Consider the following 23,169-nt stretch of genomic DNA (forward strand, 5'->3'; position numbering starts at 1 on the left):
TTTTGGCAGGAACCTACAAAGCCTTCTCCAAACTGTTTTAAAGTTGGAATGAAGCTAGAAGCAATAGACAGAAAAAATCCTTATTTAATATGTCCCGCAACCATTGGGAATGTTAAAGGAAACGAAGTTTTTATTACCTTTGATGGCTGGCGAGGGGCATTTGACTATTGGTGTAAATATGATTCTCGGGATATCTTTCCAGTCGGATGGTGCGATTTAACAGGAGATGCTCTACAGCCACCAGGGAATAGTGGTAAGAATTTTTTATTTGTTAAATTCCACACGTCAGGCTCATCTGGTCCATCTTTGCTTTTAAGCCTGTGCCTTTAAGGCTTTGATACAGCTGACAGAGAAGCTTTAAGGAAAAATGTGTTGGTTTTTGTGTGTTTCCCATCATCATTAAATGCAATAGCAAAATCTAAGTAGGATGAGATAAAGCCTAAGGCATCCCACTAGCTTTAATTAAATGTATTCACTAGCACCAGGGATCATCATCCCAGTGTCATGGTGCCATGGTGGCTACGAAGGTTTTGTGACTGTCACCCTACAAAATTTGCCCACTAGTCCAAAAATATTGGTGACTCTGCTCTATCATTTACTATCCTTGCAATGTAGCTTCCCCTCATGTTCATGAATATAGGATTGCTGCCAAAGAGAGACAAACCTTGATAACTTTACGCTTGCCACCAGTTCAGATGTAATGAGAGACCGTAGGGTCATGTTACCTGAGCAAGGTGTAGCAACCCTTGGGAGTTGCATGCTTCCCTCTCCCCCACTGTTGTGCTAAGGAAGGTGGTTGGAAGCTTCTTTGGATAATATGTAAACCATGGTTTCCTATGATCAGGGAAAAGTGGTTCTGGAACATGGCTTGTTCTCACAAGTCATCACTTAAACAGACTTACCGTTCCATGACATTGGATGTAATGAAAGCTGTGTTTAAAATCAGAAGCAAAATTATCCCATGGTTTTTCGTTATGTCTGAACTTAGCCAGTGTTATCATTGTCAGAAGTAGTGGCATTTCACATCTCCTTAATAAACTTTTCCACAATTACGATTGCATTATTTCTCTTGTGCATGTGCGTCTCTCTCTTTCCCTCCCTCTCCCTCTCTTACATTGGTGTACTATATTTTGTTCTCATTACAGTAATGTCAAGAGATGCTGCTCAGCTGTTGAGTTGCTTATGGCACCAGCATAGCTACTGTCCACACAGTTTTTCAAATAGTTTTTCTAGCAACTATTTCTAGATGCATTAAGTAGTTTTTTCTAGATGCATTAAAAAGCAGGTTCCCTGAAAAAGCTGAGCAACTATCTCCTTCCTGTTTCAGAAGACCATAATTTGTCTTATATGGAGCTGCAACATCTGACTATTTGGTAATAGTAGGGTTTGACTATTCTGGGTCTGCTTATGGATCCTAAAATAAATGAACAGATGTGGAAAAGTTGTAAGCGCCAATAATTTTTTAGTCTTTTTCATAGGTCTACACATAATGTTTAATGCATATTCTCACACCTTATCAAAACAAGGATAAGCAATTGTAGAAGCAATTGAAGCATCCTAGTTGCTGTTATATGTTTGCACTCTGTGATACTGAAAGCTCTATAAGCAATCAGTACTCTCAATAGAGAAAGCCGTGTTAACATCCTTTGCTTCTTGTTCCATCTTTTCAAGATGCATTGTTGCTCCAGTTAGTATAAGACTTTGGTTTGAAAAGACTTTAATAAAGTTGTTGCTTAGGATCAGAGTTTTAAGCAGGGGCTGCTGCATAGCTAGAGTACCCACAAGAGACCTGAATGCTTGATGTCTCAATTGTTTTGCCAGCTCAGCGAGAAACAAAATGCTTTGTTTTGTTTGTGGAATGGAGAGGGCCATTGTAATGCAAAGCAATGGCCTGAAAAGAGCAAAAGGGCTGCCCACCCCCTTCCAACTGCACATTATATATTAATTACAAAGAGACACTGCCAATACCCCCCCCCCCGGTCCCGTTTTAATAAACTAATATTTTAATGCACTAATGTTTTAATACAAATCCTGTTGAGATTACAAAATGGTTTTCAAGTTTTGGCTCCTGTAGCTCAGCTGAGAGACCTCTGTACATGATACAGTTGTGTTGGCAGCTAGATTTCTTGGCTTGTCCTTTCACCCTTTCCAGATTCTCTGACCCCATGTAACCTTTGATCCCCTCCTCAAGAGGGGGTGGTTAAGGAAGTATGAGCAGGTGACTGATGGTCACTGTCAATAGAGCCCACAGACAATATGTGAATTGCTTTAGCAGTCTCTCCCCTCCACTCTGTTGCCCTCCCCCTTCCTCTTCCTCTTAAACCAACAAATGCAAATTGCTGCACCCTGATTTGCTCCTGCAAAATTTCAGTGCCCGCTGTCCAGGCAGTGTGGGCTTTGTTGCAGATTTGCTTTTTCAGTCTAAAAAAGCAGTCCTATGAGATTGGGTCTTGAACCTTACAAGTGGCTAATGTAAATGACATCTGCATCTCTGGAATATAAAGGTAGGAGACCTGTTTAAAGGAAATTGTTTTTATATAGCGTTCCAGCAGGGGCTCATTATTACTCCATTTGCAGCCTTTGTTCAGCAGGCACTATCCATCATTTATTCCAAAGAGCAGAAAGTTACTGTGTGTAAAAGCGTGTACCTGCTATTTTACAACCTGTGGCATTGAAGGGTGTTTTCTTTGTATTTGTGAACTCTGCTGTCCTCTCAGATTTTTGCTGCACGTTAATCCATTGACATTTCAGTGGAGGCAGCAATAGACTGTAGCACAAACATGTTTAATCCAGATAACTGTTGTTTTGCAATGCGTGAGTGTGGCGTGAGAGTGTGTGATGAAATTTGTGTTTGTGTGCAGTGAAATTACATTTTGTAATAAAAACTTTAATTTTTCAATTTTTACACCAGTGATGATTTTCTGAACATGGGAATACATGGAATTTAACTTCACACAAATGTACCTTTTTAGAAATGTTTCATTCTTCAACAGTAGTATAATACAAGTGGTTGATAACTTTTGAATGTGATGAAGAAGAAAAGCAACACTGTTTAGTTACCTAAAAACGTCTCCAGAACTATATAAAGCTGTATGAAAAAGAAAAGTATAATCTGTAGGGTGTGGTCTAGTCAAACAATATACATAGGAGCTGTGCCAGATTTCATGTGTTAAAATTTTTTGTCACATAAATAAAATATATTTTTTATTTTCTATGAATGTGTTCTCTCTGTAGAATTTACCTGCTTTACACAAAAACAGACCATGCAACCTTGGTTATATCTTTTAAACATAGTTTTCCAGTGTTTAATTGGTCCAAAATGGTGCCACAATTTTATTTTTGAAAACAAGTGTTTTCCCTTTCACATTGAAACAGCTGCATTTAGACAAGGGTAGACATTGTTTTACCAACTGTGGGACTTTAAAATTACTTTGGGGTTTTTCTTGGATACGAGAAAAACAAGCTCAACGGAAACATCAAAACTACATTTATTTTTATGTGAAATATATATGCTTTATAAGGGGGTGGAGAAGCAATCTTCTTCTGTAAGACACATGAAGGAATTGAACGGCGTACTTCCTTGACCAAATGAAACCAATCACAGGAATCCACATGACTGGAAAGCCAAGGGGTAGAAGGCAGAATGATCAAAACTTTTTCAGTTAATCAGAAGCATGGAGATATATATATATATATATATATATATATATATATATATATATATATATATTTGCTTTCGTAGATTTTCACGGGTACAGGAATGCAGGTTTTGGTGTCCTCGGGTGTCTTCCCGTGTAAAACTTTTACACGGGAAGACACCCGAGGACACCAAAACCTGCATATATATATATATATATATATATATATATATATATATATATATGAGACTTGCTGTTCATAAAGAATTACCACAAATATTCTTGAACAAATTCCATTCATTTCAGTAGGGCCTGTGAAAGCAAAACTCAAAGCATGTTGCCAAGAAGTTCCATTAAATTTCATTTAGGGCTTTTTTGGGGGGTGGAGCTCTTTGTTATCTCGTTATGTCCTAACTGGTGTTGCCAGAAAAGAAATCACATGGCCCAATTTTGTGCCTCTAGCAGCAGTTTCTTGATGTACAGAAACTAGCTTTTCTTTGCATGAACATTAACATTACCCACTTGCATATTTCTGCACATCAAGCTTGCCGTCAGAAGCACCACTTCCCTATCTGGTTTATAAGTTAGCAGTCCTTGTTTCAGTTCAAAATCACTTGAAAATATCTTGTTGTCAACATACTTTGAAGTGTAATCAAACTTTTTAAAGAATACTGCTTCCTGAAGTGTATGCATTCTGATAAATGTATATTTGACTTCCTTCACAGTTTCGGGTACAAAGAATAATTCGAAACCTCAAACGTCCCCTTCCAAAGTGACCCGGCGCTCAATGCAGTCTCCTCAGAAATCTGCTCCTGTTCCTCCTCCTACATCAAGGGGAAGGAAGCCTAGCCGGGGGAAACCAGCGGCTCCACCTGCAGTCCCTAGGAAAGGCAGGTCTCCCAAAAACACCCCTGTAGCGAAAAACACATCTCAAAAAGAGAATCTCAAAAAAAGGAAAAAAGGCTTGAAACCAGGAAGGAAGGTGAGAGCAAATCTGTTTACCATCACAATTGCAGTAGATGGTTTTTATGTTTCCCCAGCTTATTTTGTACTGATTTCCCCACCCGAGTTTCTTTTTGAAATGTCCAATTGTGCAAGCAGTTTACTAGGTGTGTCGTATTGAACGCAGCATCTTTTTCAAGGTTACACTCCCTTTGAAGGAGCACAGGTTCCTGTTCAGGTTACAGCAGCTTCGGGGTAATTCTGGATCCATTGCTGTCACTTGAAGCTCAGGTGGTCTTGGTGTCGCAGAGTGCCTTCCATCAGCTTTGGCTAGTGGCCCAGCTGCACCCTTACCTGGACAAGGGACTTCTGTCATCTGTGCTCTGGTAAACTCTAGATTACTGCAGTGAAACTTCAGCTGGTGCTGACTTCAGCGGCCAGGTTGCTCACCAGGGCAAGACGGTTTGAACATAACAATGCCAATCCTGTCCTGACTGCCCTGGCTGCCAATTAGGTCCCAAGCTCAGCTCAAAGTGCTGGTTTTGATGTATAAAGCCTTACATGGCTCAGGACCACGATACCTCAAGGACCACTTCTTCCCCTATAAACCGCCCCATATCATGTAATCATTATCTGAGGCTTTTCTTTTTGTGCCCCCTTCATGAGAGGTCTGAAGGGTGGCAACACGGGAACAAGCTTTTTTCTGTGGTGGCTCCCCACTTGTGGAATGCTCTCTCCAGGGAAACTCACCTGGCACCTTCGTTGCGTATCAATTGGCGACAGGCAAAAACATTCCCCTTCTTCTAGGCCTGTGACCATTAAAAAAAAATCTATGGCCTTTTAAACAGGGGCGGGGCATTGTTTTTGTTTGTTACTATGTTATGTATTTTTGTGTTTTTATATTGTAAACCACCCTGTGATCCTCAGATGAAGGGCAGTATAGAAATAACAATAATAAAAGGTGCAAACAATATATTTTATTGAATGTATTGGAGACAAAGATAAATATAAAGATATATTTAGATTGCTACATTTGCTGATACAGGGAGAGTACACTTGCGACCAGATTACTTGAGAGACCACTTTATCCCTTACCTACCTAGTAGGCCTCTTCTTTTGAGCTGGATTTGCCCTTTTGTACATGCTATTAGTGAACATTTTAGGCCTTGGAGCTTCAGGTATTAAAATCAATCCTTAGTTGTTGTTTTTTTTACCTATTTTTGCTTTTTAAATTGTTTGACATTAAATCACCTTGATACTTATATGAAAGAGATATTATTTCGTTAATTTATGAACCACTTATTTGTCCTCAGCTACCCGTTGCTACCCATTCAGTGTTAATGTAATGTGGTTGCCAAAAGAAATATCCCTTTATTTAATTTCGTGTTGACTCTCTGCTTTAAAAAGAGCTGCTTCGGTGCAGGCTAACTTTACTGGCAAAGATCGCTAATTAAAGCATGCATTTTTGCTAGTGGTTGCAAGGACAGCTGTAGATATCAGCATCTGCCATCATTATCAATTAAAGTATCAGCAACTTTATTATCCATGGGAACTAGACATGCAAGTGGGACACAACTGATGTGGCTTACAATGCCTGAAGCTACCTGAACCTACCACTGTACTTAATATGGTAGTGATGTGTGAAGTAATCTTGAGCTGGCTTTTTGTGTGCTGGCCAGTCTTAACAGATTATCTCATGTGGTTCCCTAGCTTGTGATGAGATTCTGATGCTGACCCTTCTGGAGAACCCTTGAAAAATGGGTTGGGACTGGGAGTTGCAAAGATCTAGTCTTTATACTCTTCTGGCAGCATTCTACAGTTAAGAGAAATAAGATAACTTCAGCAAATGGTGATCTGAAGGCTGTCTGTCTTCTGATAGGAAAGAAACAGTTATATTTTTTAAAATTTACGATAAATATATTTCTTCTTTTTCCAGAAAAAAATCTTACCAGTGCAATCTCCAGTATTTCCTCCGCCCCTTACCTCTGCAAAAGTGGACAACAGCGCACCTCAAATACACAAAGATGGACCTAGTATCACTGGCGTAACAGCGGCTGTCATTTCAACAGGTAAAATGATCTATAGCTTGCATGTCTGTCTGTATAAATCTTCTGGGGTATTGGGGTACTCTGGTTCCAGAGTGTCATGAAAGCACTGGTAAAAGTAAATGGATTCAGATACTGGTCTGTAGCTAAGTGTTAGAGCATCTGCTTGCACACAGGTGGTCCCTGGGTCAGTCGTCAACATCTCTAGGTATGGCAGGGAATGCCCTGTTTGAAACCATGGAGAGCGACTGTCAGTCTGTTGTAAACATTATTGAGCTGGATAGGCCTATGTCTGACTCAGTGTAAGGCTGCTGCCTCTGTTTGTGTGAAAGTGAACAACAGCCTTTGACACTGGATCCGACTCCTCATTTTGTGTACAGGTTTGAAACTCTCTGGATATGTGTTTCCTCTATCACCTCTCAGAAGAAAGCAGAGTGTGGGCCCAGTAACTTTTCTTTTTTAAGTAGCATCTTTTATGGATGCATGAAAGTCCACTAAACTAGAAATGCAGGTAACTGGGTGCATTGTTTTACTTCTAGTTAGCATGTACACAGTAGTAAAATAAAATAAAATAAAATAAAATAAAATAAAATAAAATAAAATAAATATAATATAATATAATATAATATAATATAATATAATATAATATAATATAATATAATATAATATAATATAAAAATAGGAAGTAGTAGTAGTGATTGGAAAATGAAGCAATGGTGTGTGCTACTGCTAGCACCTTGTTCCCAAATCTCCCACTTGGCTTTCATTTCTTGCTAGACATTTCTTTCGCTGCCTTCAGAGTTAGCAGCGCTCTACCTGCACAAAATAGGCCTCTATTGGTCTCTGGTATCTTCTTGTGTCTTGTTGCGTGGCTGAACAGTTTGCTTGTTACTTCCCTGCACAGGCTGAATAAGTATCTGGCTCTGTCAGATATAAGAGCAGATTATTTCTCCAAAGCAGTATTCAAAGTGTCTCTGTGGCTTGGTCCTATTCTTTCTCTCCCTGCTCTGTCGTTTTTGACCGTTTACCCATCTAACAACCATTCAGCTTTTCTGCAACCCCATTTCCTTTGCCTTCTAGATTTCCATGTTGCGGCTAACTCCCCCTTTTCACCTTCTGTTTCACTCTCCATTGCATATCCAGTCCTGAAAGTGTGTTTATTTAATCTTTTGCTTTCCTCGCCACCTTTCTTGTTTTGCTTTGAAATTCCTCTTTCCTCCTTTCATTTTTCATTCACCATGTTCTGTTATCTTGTCTTTTCCCTCCCCCCTGCCTTCTGATCTTATTTTTCCTTGCCTTAATTCTGACCTTCTGTTTTCCTGCTGCCTATACCCTACCCCTCATTTTTACTACAGTGGTACCTTGGTTTAAGAACAGCTTAGTTTATGAACAACTTGGATTAAGAACACTGCAAACCCGGAAGTAGGTGTTTTGGTTTGTGAACTTTGCCTTGGAAGCAGAACATGTTCCACTTCCTGTTGATTGTGTTCCATTTGTAAATTGAGTCCCCCGCTGCTATGGAAAAACACGGCTTGGTTTAAGAACGCTTTGGTTTAAGAACAGACTTCCGGAATGGATTAAGTTCATAAACCAAGGTACCACTGTATTCTTCTTATCTTCTGTTTCTGTTTCTGCTTTTCTCTCATTCCATGTATCATGGGCATGCAGCAGTTACCTCTCATCAACATCAACAAACTATATTTTCAAGTGCATATGTTGAAGATTTTCACACCATGAACACATTAATTTCCTGCCACATATTCAGTGTGACTTTACCAAGACACTTGTAGCCAACGTTCCCTATCCAAATATAGGAAGAGTACCTTGATCTGGGGTTATTACAAGGGCAGACAAAATATAGAAGGGAAGGAGCAGCATTTGCTCCTAAAGGCATATTTGTTAGCTCTATAGTTCTGGAGGATAACAGGAAAAAGCAAGGAATCTGGGTATATAATTTGGCAAAGTCAGTTAGGCTTGTCTAGATGTGGCAAGTGTGTGGACATTTGTGGTTTCACCACCACCTGTTGGAGTTGGAGGTTAAATAAAGCTGATGGAAGTAGTTTGTTTACTGTGGGTAGATTTTACATACAGGACATGGGTGGCGCTGTGGTCTAAACCACTGAGCCTTTTGGGCTTGCCGATCAGAAGGTCGGTGGTTCGAATCCCCCCAACGGGGTGAGCTCCCGTTGCTCTCTCCCAGCTCCTGCCAACCTAGCAGTTCAAAAGCGCACCAGTGCAAGTAGATCAATAGGGAAGGTAAACACCGTTTCCGTGCACTCTGGTTTCCGTCAGTGTCTTGTTGCACCAGAAGTGGTTTAGTCATGCTGGCCACATGACCCAGAAAGCTGTCTGTGGACAAACACCAGCTCCCTCGGCCTGAAAGTGAGATGAGTGCCACAACCCCATAGTCGCCTTTGACTGGACCTAACTGTCTAGGGATCCTTTACCTTGTTTTTACATGCAGAGCACCAGCTCCTCTGTTCATCATCTAATTACCGTTTAGCTATTTGCAAGCTTTTGAAATAGATAGAAATGTATAGAAGATGTTCATCCAGTCCATTCTCAATGAAACCTTTATGAAATATTATTTGGTCTGGAATGCATTGTTTGCAAATTCTTCTTTTTTTAAAAAAAATATTGACAATCCTCCTTTTTTCTCATAGTTTGTGTCTATGTTAACAAACACGGAAACTCTGGGCCTCATCTGGACAAAAAGAAGGTTCAGCAGCTTCCTGATCATTTTGGACCAGGTCCTGTGAATGTAGTGCTTCAGCAGGCTGTGCAAGCCTGTGTGGACTGTGCCTATCAATCAAAAACAGTCTTTGGATTCCTGAAGTCGGGGCACCATGCGGGAGAGATCATCACTGGTATTTTATTGGTTTTATTTTTATATATAAATGGATTTATATCCCTTCTTTTTGCAGAGTCTCAAAGAAGCTAACCGTTAAATACAATCAAATGTCAATAAAAACGGAACGTAATAAAGCAGTATAATAAAAGCAGCAGCAGAACTAATAAAACAAACCAGGAGGCCGTGAAACATGTTGATAATGGCAAAGTATACTTGGGTAGAATCCAGCAAATGAATGAGCAATAGTAGCAGGTTTTCTTAACTTATTAGTAAAATGTGATTCAGTTTTAGATTTGGTGCAAAATCAAGACCAAAGATTAGTGTGGCACAATTGTGTAAATGACACACTTCATTTTATTTATTTGATCCTGCGGTAAATGGTAGAACTAGGTTTCTTTATGCTTACATTATCTAAATATTTTTTTAAAAATGGAAACCATGTTTATGCTGTTGTTTTCTAGTAAAAGAGCAAAGAGTAAAATGGATTTTTAACTGAGATGCTGTTGCTGCTATTCTTTTCCTCTAATTATATTTTAGAAGTGTGGAAGGGATAGCATCTTTATTCCCTCACTGTTCTGAGGGCAGTTGTGTTGTTTAAATATTTCTCCAGTTCTAAATTAGTGGCTGCTGCTTGTCACTTTTCTCCTGGCAGAAGCAATCCTCAGGACACAAGTTAGCCTTAATTCATATGGCATTAAAAAGTGTTTGCCTTACTTTATTCTCTCTGTATTAATGCCAGATGAGGATAATGAACTATGGTATGCCTAAACCTTCATTTCCCGCAGTATAACTTGTGATGTGCATACTGTGAATGGTCGCTAATCTTTGTTCACATCTTCTGTACGCAAAAGGAAATGTCAGTCTACTGGCATAGATTTAACAGTCAGATATCAGCTTCATTTGTAAGACCCCATTATTGTACACAGGATGTTTATGGGATGCAAGAAGTTATAGAAGACTTCAGCTGTGGGTGTAAATTAACGAGCCCTTGGTATTTATGAATACAAAGCAACATATATATAAAGTAGCTTTTAAAGTGTCTTATAAAATGCAAGGAGTGCCATTTGCCAGGGCAATCACAGGCATTTTTACTCAGAGATAATTCCTATTGAATTATTTGGGGCTTACTTTCAGGTCAGGTGGGCTGGGATTGCAGCCAGAGTTGTACCAGTACAGCAGCCTCAAATTTTGCCATTGCGGGGTCTCTCTAGGTTAAGAAAACAACTGTCCAGCTATTTCCAAGCATAAAACAAAGCAGAAGTTTCAGCTTTGCAGTGTTTGCTGTTGTCCTTGATTTAAGCAAAATACAAAACAGGGACAGTACCAGCAGTCAGCAGAACAGTTGCTACTCTGATGATTACAGGTAGCCCAAGTCCCGCTCGTTTTGAGAAGGGGTCAAGGAGGACCAAAAGCTTCCCCTTACAAGCTACCTGCATCCGAGACACCAGCCCAGTTCACGTGTCATATTAAACCATGTGCAGGTACAGCGTGATGATGCATGCTGCTCCAAAGTTCCCATGCTGCTGCTGCTGAGCCACAGACTTAAGCAAAGCCAGTGTCTGGTTAGTCGTGTTGTTTCACCCTCTGGCTCACCGTTTGTTTCCTCCAAACAAACCACAGGCACTAAGCCAAGAGAAAACCACAAGCCTACATTCTCATGACTCAAGCTAGATTAATTTTTTTTCATCGGTGGCGGAGCAGGGAAGAATTGTTTTGGGAACTTTTGAGCAACCTTTCATTCACATGAAAACCTTGATTTGTTTTACTATGGTTCAATGTGATACGGGAGCCAGGCCTTTGATGATAAATCTACAGCCATATAACAAAACTTGTATCAGACTACGGCGCTGCCTTTATTTAAAGGGTAGCTTAGTTACTCCGGATTAGCCAAGGGACAAACGTTCAAGCTTTGGTATTGAAATTGGCAAAGACAACACAAGAAGCACAGCAAAATGTTCTGCCTTTTACCCCCTTTGTTTCTGTCAAACCGGAGGTCTTCTCCCATAGGCACTGGTGTTTCAATCAATCCCGCCGTGATTTGAGGTCTTCTTTTGCCCTATAGCCTCCTTTGATGGGGAGAAGCACGCCATCAGTCTTCCTTCTGTAAACAGTGCCTCGTTTGTCCTGCGCTTCTTGGAGAAGCTCTGCCACAGCCTGCAGTGTGATAACCTTTTCAGCAGCCAGCCCTTCAGCCCTTACATGGGAAGTGCATACAGCCCCACCGAATATGATAGAAACAAACCAGGTAATGCCCTCCGCCACCCTGCATTTTTAGAAGTTATGGTATGTATTTAAAACAAAACAAAACACAGTGTAAACTAATCTAGGGCGAGCCATTTTAAGTCTTGTGCTTAAGATGTGTTGTTGTTTTTCTTTGCTGCCTGATACCATGTGTGCACAATCATAAGCAAGCACTGATAAATTCAATGGATTTTGCAACCTTAAGTCTTAAAAGGAAACCTCTCTGGTGTAGCGTGGCATAGGAATTTATGATTCTTGATTTTAAAAATAGGTTTTAGTGTCTTAGCTTGTTCCTAGATTTTGACATATAAAGAAAAACAGAATATTCCCTTGTGCCTTTTGTAGGGCTAATTCCACACCAGTTGCTGCTCAGGCATCATCCTGGTCATTGGCTGTTTCAGAAAGAAAGCAAACTGATTTTGATAAGCAATTTTAAAATTTGACACTCTTCGCCATCAAGCCTCATATTTATGCTGCTGGATTTTTGGTGTGGATTAAATAATTTTGGTTTTTGTCTCCCCCCCCCCATCAGATTTATAAAGGAATATTATTTATTTATTGCACTTATTAGAAATTGACCGTGGTTGCAATCCATATATATTGTATACTTACCTGGGAGTAAGTCCCATTGAACTCAGTAGAACTTAACTTTTAGATAGCCATACATAGGATTGCTGTGTGAACATGAGATTATATATATTGTTTCCTCAGATAGCCATGTTCAGATGTTTCACAGTTGTCTAGGCATTACATTATTACTTAATTTTCTAAAACAATGCATTTTCAGAAGCTTTTCTGTTAGAAAACAGCGATTAAAAAGCGGAGTTACTTCCTAAAAAAAATGCTCAAACAGCATTTCCATCATGCATGCCAAGTGTGTTATTGCAGTAACTCATCGACTGTCCTATGAAAGGTCCGTTATCCCTGTATGAATTATGTATATGAAACAAGGGGCTGAGAGAAATGTGGCTGAAAGCCTAAGGCCACTGAGGATGCGCATGACTGGGGAGAGATGGGAAGTGGTCAGATTTCCTGGCTCACTCTCTTTGTCACATGATACCCTTCCAAGCTTATTATTTCTGTACCCACAATTTTCAGGAGCTGAAATAGTTGAAGGCTGTGCTTTCAATATTTTTGAGAAATTGTAGTTTGGCATCTGCCATGGCCATTAAAAAAAAGATGCACAGATGGTTAAGTATGCACATTTTAATCATTGCTTATTATGTCAATTGCTGCATGCTGCAACGAGCAAATTGACTGCAGTCCCTCTGTGATATACTGTGTTTCCTTTTTCAGTGTAGAATACACCTTTTTTTCCTGCTTACGGGTGACATCAGGTGGGGAGTTCAGCTCCCCCTAATGACTGAAGGCAGAAATCACTGTTCATATTTTTAGAGGCTTCTTATGTTCTCAGATCATGAACCAAGTGTGTTCATGGCATGCATGCTTTCTCCATGATCTTTGCTTCTGGCGTATTACTGTATATAGTTTTGCTTTTGTTTTAATGGTTTGTGTGTCTGTTTAGTACCTCTAGTCTTTTCCTCCAGTAGTGTTTTTTAAAAAATATTTTTTACCTCAGTTGTGTCTTATCCTTCACTCTTTTCCTGCCCCTTGGTCAGCTCATTGCTAACTTTTTTCCCCTGCTCTCCATTTGCCTCAGCTTTTTCCTATACCTCTGAACTTAAAAAGAGAGAGGGCCCTTTGGTTTCTGCTCTATATTTCGCCTTCCTTCTTCTCTTCATGAGGACTCTTGTCCATAGCCATCCCTCTGTCATGGTCAAGTTGTTCTCCGTTTTGGTTTTGCCTCCTTGCACCAAAATCCTAGCAAACATTTTGGAGCTTATGGTCTTGATGAACTAAGTCACCCCTTAGGCATGGCATTGCACCTGACCTCTTCAGTGGACTAATTTCAGAGATCAGGTGCATCTGCCCAGGTCAGTTCATCTGCCTCTTCCCTGGTAGCTTCAGGAGTCAAATCTTCAGAAAGAAGCTCCTCTTGGAGACCCTCTCTGGACAGTTACCATCTTGGATGCCAGCTCTGGAAGCGCCTTATCAACTTCCTAGAGCTTGGTCTTTCTAATGGCTTTCCGTTAGAGAACTGATCTGAGAACACAAGGGAACACCAAAAGCTTCTACAAAACTGAACAGGGATTTCTGCCTACAGCTACTGTGGGGAGATAAACTTTACACCTAATGTTATCAGCACATGCATGGGAAAGGAGCCCTTCATGAATACCAAATGGTATCATCGTAACTGTTTTCTCCAGTGACAGCGCTTTGGAACGATTTCTGCAGAGGAGCACATACAGGGAAGTGGTTACACCAGAATGGAAGATTGGCATACATTTTTGCATAGAAAGGTTTATGAGCAAGGTATTCACAGACCCATCCAATGCAGAAAAACCCACAGGGGTTCCCATAGGTGTTTTTTCTACAGGAACCAGCCCAAAGCATTTCCCCAAAGGAAATGTAGGGACTACATAAGGCAATTAGAAGTGGGTGGTTGTTTTTTTAAAAAAATGAATCCTTTTTTTCCTCTCCCAGCAAAAGAGGAAATCTCTGACAACAGAAGTACAAAGCGATATTCTCAGGATTCGCCGTCCTATACTGCCCCCCTGTCTCCTAAACTACCAAGGACTGAAGCTCATCCCTCCGAAGGTAACTATTGTTATATTTCTTTACAAAAGAAGCACTGCATTTCTAGGCAGTCTAGCCCAAGAGCACACCAGAACCCACATGAATAGGAGGATAAGTAGCTACTAGCCATGATGGCTATGTTTCACTTCCATTGTCAGAGGCTGTTGTCCTTGGGTCCCCCTCGCAAGCTTCCCATGGGCATCTGGTCACTGTGACCACAGCATGCTGGACTAGATGGGTGACTGGCTTGGTCCAGAAGGGACTCTTCTTATTTTCTCATGCAGTCCAGGCGTGTACTGGATTCTGTGGCAGGCACACCCAGCTTGGAAGGATAGGGGGAATATTCAACACACATAACACACTAGGCTACTTCCTCAGGACTGCACTATATGGTGTAGCTCACTGATTTCATTGGGTTTACATCTACATATATTGTTCAGTACTAGGACAGGCAAAACAAGCTGCACGTTGATTCTAATGAAAACTAGAGAAATGAATATGTATAGGCATAGTTTCCTTACTTCACCAATTCGTAAATTACACCCCAAATCCATACACTTCTGGGATTACTGCCACTTCTACAGGAGCCCTTTTCTCTGAAATCGCCCTTGTTTGTGTATTTTTTATGGGGAATCTAGTTACCATATAGCCACAGTCCCTCTTACTTCTGTGTCTTTTCCACTATAATCTGGGGAGCGATGGTGCACTGGCAATAAACAGCATCAGGCTGTCCACTGCAGATGGGAAAAATGCTGTCTTGTTCTTGTCTTTGAATGGAGGAAGCCCTTCCATTCATAGATGCCTAATTAGAATACCTGCCCTTTTTACAGCAAAGAATTTGTAGATATAGCTCCCCCCCCCAAAAAAAAACCCCTACCCTATTATCAAGGATATTGCCATAATACTTCCTAATGTAAATGCATTATTTATGTTAAATTACTTTATACAGCGGAAACCTTGCCAAGTGAAGAAAATGGCACTTCCAAAGAACACAGATTTTCAGAGGACTCAATGGATTCTGCACTTAATTTAGTCAATCCCGCAAGCCCTAACTGCCGGAATTCCACTGAATATCGAACCTCAGGGAGTGCAGCCTATTACAGGAATTCTCTTCCGCCAGTGACTGCTACCTCAAACACAGCACCAATTCTACGGAGACTGTCGTCAAGTTCTGCTGGGAACAGCAGTTACTATGAAGTCAACAGGAATAGGCTGCAGAGGAGGATTGAAGGTACAATCTAGTTCTTTAAAAGTCCATGCTCTGTTTTGTCTTCTTAACAATATATAAACTCATATATTATTGCTTTTTTTTGCCTTGTTGAACAAAAACTAGTTTATAAAGCAGGTTCTGAACGTGCTTTGATATGCAAGGATTTGAAAAAGAAGTCAAAACTTGCAAAGTTATCAGACATGCCAGAAATCAAGTTAGCCACCCAATCTTGCTCTGTAGAGATTCCTCATGTTGTAATGAGTTTATAAGGGATTGGCTGGTTGTAGGTCACTGAAGAGCCATTTCTGAAATGTAGGGAAAAATCATGCTTGAAGATTCCTGTCTTCCTTAACAGTGTTTTAGGTATTTCCTCAACTCTCCTTGATATCTCAGAAGTTGGTAGGTAGTTAATTCTCAGTTGTCACTTCTATTTTTGAACCTGCTGTACCTTAAATATAGTGTGGTGTAATCTGTATTATTCAGGTCTTCCTAACCTATGAAAGTCTGGCCAGATGAGCTAATTGTTGCATTTCACAAATACCAGTTCACTCTTTTCTGTAGGCAGAACATCAAGTGTAGTGGAGCCTTAAGAGAAACATATGTGATCTTTTATAGATATAAAAAGTCACCATATGGTATTTTCCCTCCTACCACCCTTCTTAATTAACCAGTAATGCAGTCAAATGTATATTTAACCACAGCATGAATAATAATAAAAAGCACTAAGTGTTTACAGATTGTTATTAAATATAATCCTTCTTATATGGAGAGGCACTCACAAGGAATGGCAGGGAAGGATCACCATGTGGAAATCTGCCCCCTCTTATTTATAAATGGAAGCCCAAGAACTTGATGTTGTGTGTCCAAAATGAGCTGGTTATACAAACGGCATTTCCACCTTCCTCAGTTTCTTGATTTTTTATATTTAAGCTGCAAGCTCCACAACAGGACCCGACCTCAGCACGCTAAAACGAGAACCCTCCCGTGTACCCAGTAAGGATCCTTCTATGTGGTCGATAGATGAAGTCATGCGATTCGTGAAAGAAGCTGACCCTCAGGCATTAGCGCCTCACGCAGAACTCTTCAGAAGACACGTAAGGAGGCTGTTTGCTTATATTACAACATTTAGTATATTGTACTAAAGGACCCCTGACTATTAGGTCCAGTCGTGGCCGACTCTGGGGTTGCGGCACTCATCTCGCTTTACTGGCCCAGGGAGCCGGCGTACAGCCAGCATGACTAAGCCGCTTCTGGCGAACCAGAGCAGCACACGGAAATGCCGTTTACCTTCCCGCTGGAGTGGTACCTATTTATCTACTTGCACTTTGACGTGCTTTCGAACTGCTAGGTTGGCAGGAGCAGGGACCGAGCAATGGGAGCTCACCCCGTCGCGAGGATTCGAACTGCCAACCTTCTGATCGGCAAGTCTTAGGCTCTGTGGTTTAACCCACAGTGCCACCCGCGTCCCAGTCTATTGTACTACATGAGAGTAAAAAAACTTGGGCACAACCTTTGAGAGATTGTGGGTTTTTTTCCAGGCACACAAACCATTTTGCTTTAAAAACAAACAAAAAAAAACCTATAGCAAGCTCACTAGAAGCCATCCATTGTGATGAATCACATTCTCTGTTGGGTTCTTCACTACAAATGCTCATTATTTCTCAAAGTAGAAGTCGCCTCTATTAGCCTGTGAAGCTTGACCTGTTATTGTGTAATTCTCTGGCAGCCCACTGGAGACTACATAATCTCTGCATTTTGTTTTTATTTTGGCAGGCAAAACTTTCCAGTCTTTTGGTTAAAAAAAATCCCAGCAAAACTTTTATGTCATAAAATTTATATACTGCTTGATTGTTAAAAGCATACACCATCCAACCAGGCATTTTTGGTAGGAAACATTTAAAGGACTAAAATCAATTCCCAGCTCAAATTGAAATTGGTTCCCAGTTTGAGGCTATAGCTGACTGACTCCCACTACGAAAAAATGAGGCTGCTGAACAGACTCTTGGGCCTTGGGGTTGTTGATGCTGGTTTTTTGTATTTTAGATCATGTTGTGATTTATTCGGAAATGGTTCAGTTTGGTTTTGTATATTTTAATGTTTTGTTTATTATTTTTGACTACTTTTGTTAAGTTGTGGTTGAGGGTTTTTTTTTTCATGTTGTAAACTGCCTTGAGCATGAACTCTGGAAAGGCAGCATACAAATAAATAGTTTCCCTGCAGAAACTATTTAGAATTTAGAATTTTCTTTGCTTGGCAGGGTTTCTGCTATATAAAATAATTTAACACAAATAGTGCACTTACGTTCAGAAGTATTTTGGCAATATCCTTGAGACTAGCTTTAAAAAAAGCTCTGTCTACAAATACTTTGCTGTAAAAAGTATCCTAATTAAAGGTAAAGGACCCCTGACAGTTAAGTCCAGTCGTAGACGACTGGGGTTGCAGTGCTCATCTCGCTTTACAGGCCGAGGGAGCTGGCATTTGTTCGCAGTTTTTCCGAGTCATGTGGCCAGCAAGACATAAACTGCTTCTGGTGCAACGGAACACCAAAACCAGAGCAGCGCACATAAACGCCGTTTACCTTCCCGCTGGAGCTGTACCTATTTATCTACTTGCACTTTTTGGTGTGCTTTCGAACTGCTAGGTTGGCAGGAGCAGGGACCGAGCAACGGGAGCTCACCCTGTCGCGGGGATTCGAACCACTGACCTTCTGATCGGCAAGCCCAAAGGCTCAGTGGTTTAGACCACCTAATTAGGCTTCACAAATAGAAGGGCTCCTTCCATTCACAATCGTGACGAAGACCCTAGGTCAGCCTTTACCGCCCTCCAGATGATTGGGATTACAGCTCCCATCTGTCCCTGCCAGCACAGGTGTTCTGGAGGGTACAAGGTTGTCAAAGACTGCCCCAGGTCATAATTTATCATTCTCTGTATGATGTTCCCCAAGGCTGTACTCTACAACCTACTGTATCTTGTTGAGCTTATTACACACAGATGCACATTGTTTCATGCAAGCCTAGTACTATTTTTTCTTTCAAGGATTCTAGACCAAGATATTACCAGGTGGTTAATCCTTATTGTGTGCTCTTTCCACAGGAAATTGATGGAAAGGCTCTCTTGCTACTGAGGAGTGATATGATAATGAAATACATGGGACTGAAGTTGGGGCCTGCACTAAAGCTGTGCTACCACATTGAGAGACTTAAGCAAGGGAAATACTAGGCAACTGATGCACAACTATAATGTCACATGTTTGTTGGACAACCTCTCAGGTTCATCAAGATGGGGGAAGGCACAATACAGCGGGAACTTTGCCTAACTGAGCATCTTAGAAATGGATGGGAGATGGTCCATTCACTTCAGCAAAACAAGTTTCCAGCAGATCGTGTCCAGTGTTCCATTCACTGTGCAGTCCTAAACTGTCACTGGTTTCCAGAAGTTTCTTCCCCACAATATGAAATTTGTTGTCAAGAGAAAGTAGTTACATTTTTGTATTTACAAAATTTTCAAGGTGCAGGGAAAGGCAGTGCCATGGGTATTTACATGGGAAGTTCTAAATATATTTGCAACCATTTGGCTTCAGCTGGTGCATTTTCATTCAGAACCAAAACAGCTGAATTTCCAAAGGAATTAAAATATGCTATCAGGATCTTAACATTCTTTGTTTTGCAAAGGTGACTGAATTAATAATGCTAAACGGGAAAAGGTATTAATGTCTGCAGTGAGTTCACTTCTCGGTTAACATCCTGATACTCCAGGAGATCACTATTCAGTTATGCTACATAGGTTTCCACAAAGGGAATAGCCATATGAAATGTTCTGTATGTGTGCGCGCTGTGTGTTTAAAAACAAAAGAAAGCTTTTGTAAAGAGTTTTAAATTATGAGGGGAATTTTTGTAGTGTTGACAATTTAAGCTGGCAGTATTTCTTTTTCTTTTTTGAGAAGGAAGTTCTCGTGGCTGATTTGAACAGCCAACTTTTCCAGGTGAGTGAACAAATTTCCTCCTCGCTCACTGGAACCTGTGCCACCTATCATTTTGAATCATTCCGTCTCTGGAGCTTAACGTGAACATAAAACGTTCATGCGCTTGTATATTTGTGTGTGAGTACGATACATGCCTCTGTGCTGTACATAGTGTTCATTTTTTTGGAAAGTCTTTTAAAAGGTACTTTTGCACTGTGACAGATGACAAACTGTAGAGATAAAAGTTTTACCAGTAAAAACCCCCATGCACAATCCATTTTGGCCTCTGTTTACAGATTGTTATGCCCAGTATGAGGCTTTGTGAACACTCTGCTGAGCACTATGATCATTTCTTGACACTCGTACAACTACAGGCTTCTTGCTGGAGGACAGGGTGGGGAGGGGAAGAAAAAGGCCTATAACCATTTTCTCTATCACTCCAAACAGATGATTTCATGCTTTCAGGCCTGACTGCACTGAAGTTTGTTAGGTTCTGTGTAATCCAGCAAGTATTTCTGCACGCAGCTCTAGTACTAGACGCACGGGTCTGAACTCCACAAAGCACCTTTTGCTGCATGTGGATCACCCTTGCTGGATGAAAGTGAATGTGTCTTCTTGCTGTTATTGACTTAACACCTGTCTACTTTGCTTTCCATTTCTGGAGGGATAAGAAACAATCAAAGGACAGGTGGATTCATGCAGGGGAATGTCCCTGTACTATGCAATATTTTGGATTTTCATCATGTCGTGCTGAGCCATTTTGTTCTGGGAAGATTTCTGGAAAAAAAGTGTGGTGACTTTTTTTTTGTTCTGAATTTCTATCTTGCCCTCAGCTTCTTTTAAAGTAGATTTTTTTTTTTACAATTTTAACAAAGAAGTTGAACTGCACATGGATGTGTGTGTGTATTATACACTTTGGTGCTGTTTCTATAAGCTACAAGAAGTGCTGATAGTAAAACATTTTGCTGTCACTGCCAATATCATATCAGGGACAATTGTGTACATTTGCTGTGTAGGAAATGGAATGTACTGTATGTACTAGTACAAGTGATGATAGAGAAGATGTAGTCCAAAAAGGAAGGTAGATTTTATATTTCTTATTGCCTTTTTTATATCAAATGTGTCTAGTTAAAGAAAGTATTTTTACACATTACTCATTTGAAAATGCCTTGCTTGCTGGTATACTAGTATTACTCAGGTTCAGCAAAAAGTACCGCAAAGTCTCAAAACAATTTCCAGGCTTAAATATTTCTTTAAATCACTGCAATATGATTTAAATGAGTTCACTTCAGAGGTGTGTTGTATTTTATGAACAGCCTGATGTTAATATTTGTTGTGTCTGCTAAATAGTTCCCTCTATTAAGTGTACAAACCATTATACCAGCCCAGAATGGCTTTGGAACTGTGCCACACAGCTCTTGCAGATGTTTGGAATCGAGCTGCAAGGGCTGCAATATATTTTATGAAATTAATCTTAATGAAAAATAGATGCATGACATGGGTAATGTGATAGCAAATACTTGGCATTTATGTTGGTGGCTGCAGTCTGTGAGACCCCCGCACATTTTTTCTGCGGTTATTGGCTAAGTGAAATTTACGCATACTCAAAAAATTACCAAATTTATCCACACTTTTTAATCCGCGATACTTGGACAAACTTTTTGCTTCTAATGTGGCAATTCTGAATGCTGTTAATACAAACTAGCATGTGGAAGAGAGACACTGTAAAATACAATGTGTATTCTAATAACTGTGGCTTATTCCACTCCATAATAGAGAATATTAAAAAATAGATTTGAATATGGAGAAAACCCCAATCTTGCATGCATGTGGTTATTTTTAGCCGTCAACTGGAAGAACAAGTATCTTATAGTTCAACTCATTTTATATAACCTACAGTTGGTTTTAAAATGTTTATACAAATATTTTAGCCTCCTTCATGCATTTTGGGAGTGTGGGTTTTTGCCATTGAATAGGGGAAAGGGTGTGCATTGCATTGTGTACACGAAACAAGAATGCCATACTGAAACTTAACCTTGTACTATATATATAGCATGATATCAACTCTTATCAAGTGTTTGTAACAGAATATATATTTTAATTATTTTCAACTGGATGTTTTCATTTACGCAGAAAATAAAACATGTTCAGTGTTTATATGTTAGTTTTTTATGATATCAGCTGTACCTGATTTATGCAAGTAAATGTGTAATTGTACAAAGTTCTACACACAGTACCAGACTACTAATAGTGCTTCAATTAGCTAATAGTTGAATTAGAGCGAGCCTTTCAAACAGACTATGTCATCTTTGCATTGAGCCCTGAACTACTTACAAGACACACACAATTTCTCTCTCGCCAATTCTATATCTTGCTGCAGCACTAGATGTCAAGGTATTATACAGACTTCTATCACCAAATCCCACCAGTAAAGGACAGGTCCTTTGTGACACATATAGAGTTGAATACTTTCTGGACCAGAGGGGTTGCTAATGGTCTTAACAAGAAGCTGTTGAGACGATAAGGCTTGCCTTAAACCATGCTTTAAGAAAAACATACGTTTTTGCATAACTCTGTGTGTGGTTTTTTTTATCAGAACAAGCTAAAATATGAGGTAAGGTATTCTGTTGGTCAATGTTTTACACCAAGCAGACCTTGAGCAAAGAAATACAGAGGGAGCATTGGTCCAGTACTTGAACTCAACACAAGAGAAGATGAGTGGCTATAAGCACAGAAGGGAAAGTGGGAGTTTCAGTCTCTTATTTCAAGAAAGAAAGGCACTTAAATATATATATATTCAGTAAAAATATTTTTGACCGTCAGGCACTGAATTAAAGGAATATCTGCTGTGATTTGTCACCATAGAAAGTAGACCTATACAAATAATGTTCAAGTTCATTCCAGCCAGCATCTAGCAACATGGTTCGTATTCAAAATGCTTAATTACCCATCTCCAGCCTTAGAAGTATAGCAAGGCATTTATTACACAGAGTTTTTTAACAAGCCTCAACAAAGGGATTCCTCTGCCCAGACATGGGATGGCTGTAGTGAGATCTAAACATTAAGTATTCTGCCCCTCTTTAAAATGTCGCAGTGACTGACTTGTCTCCTCCTTTCAGAAAATCTCACCTGAATACACATGCCCAGTTTCATGCTTGGAACTACTGCTCATGGGTTCAAAATGGTTGGTGACCTGTGATCTAGCATTCCAAAAAGTCCATTCACACACATCTACACTTTGTTTTTACTGCTGGGGAGAGGGAAGGAGATGCCAAGTTCAGATTTCGATGTAAAGGTAAAGGACTCCTGACAGTTAAGTCCAGTTGCAGACGACTCTGGGGTTGCAGCACTCATCTCACTTTACAGACCGAGGGAGCCGACGTTTGTCCACAGACAGTTTTCCCCGGTCATGTGGCCAGCATGACTAAGCTGTTTCTGGTGAAACCAGAGCAGCGCACAGAAACGCCGTTTACCTTCCCACAGGAGCAGTACCTATTTATCTACTTGCTCTTCTGGCATGCTTTTGAACTGCTAGGTTGGCAGGAGCAGGGACTGAGCAACGGGAGCTCACCCCGTCTCAGGGATTCGAACCGCCAATCTGATTGGCAAGCCCAAGAGGCTCAGTGGTTTAGACCACAGTGCCA

General features: G+C 40.3%; 1 protein-coding gene and 1 long non-coding RNA gene across 4 annotated transcripts in view; one reads left to right on the forward strand and one right to left on the reverse strand.

Annotated features, from left to right (window-relative positions):
* Positions 1 to 21,682, forward strand: part of SCML2 (Scm polycomb group protein like 2) — a 48,062-nt gene extending 26,380 nt beyond the window's left edge. For all 3 annotated transcript variants that reach the window (XM_081859086.1, XM_081859087.1, XM_081859088.1), the window contains exons 7-15: positions 10 to 253; positions 4,364 to 4,620; positions 6,517 to 6,649; positions 9,289 to 9,492; positions 11,539 to 11,721; positions 14,262 to 14,375; positions 15,304 to 15,585; positions 16,495 to 16,658; positions 18,658 to 21,682. In XM_081859086.1, coding sequence (XP_081715212.1) covers positions 10 to 253; positions 4,364 to 4,620; positions 6,517 to 6,649; positions 9,289 to 9,492; positions 11,539 to 11,721; positions 14,262 to 14,375; positions 15,304 to 15,585; positions 16,495 to 16,658; positions 18,658 to 18,783 — 1,707 coding nt within the window. In that variant the 3' untranslated portion in view covers positions 18,784 to 21,682. The remainder of the gene's footprint in view (positions 1 to 9; positions 254 to 4,363; positions 4,621 to 6,516; positions 6,650 to 9,288; positions 9,493 to 11,538; positions 11,722 to 14,261; positions 14,376 to 15,303; positions 15,586 to 16,494; positions 16,659 to 18,657) is intronic.
* Positions 5,543 to 8,803, reverse strand: LOC309340401. Its single transcript, XR_014155974.1, has 2 exons — positions 7,442 to 8,803; positions 5,543 to 6,393 (listed from the first exon to the last, which is right to left on the reverse strand). It is a non-coding gene; the product is annotated as an uncharacterized lncRNA (long non-coding RNA).
* Positions 21,683 to 23,169: the final 1,487 nt, after the last annotated feature.

Source organism: Podarcis erhardii (genome assembly GCF_964252035.2).
Source record: "Podarcis erhardii genome assembly, chromosome: 4".
Lineage (NCBI taxonomy): Eukaryota > Metazoa > Chordata > Lepidosauria > Squamata > Lacertidae > Podarcis > Podarcis erhardii.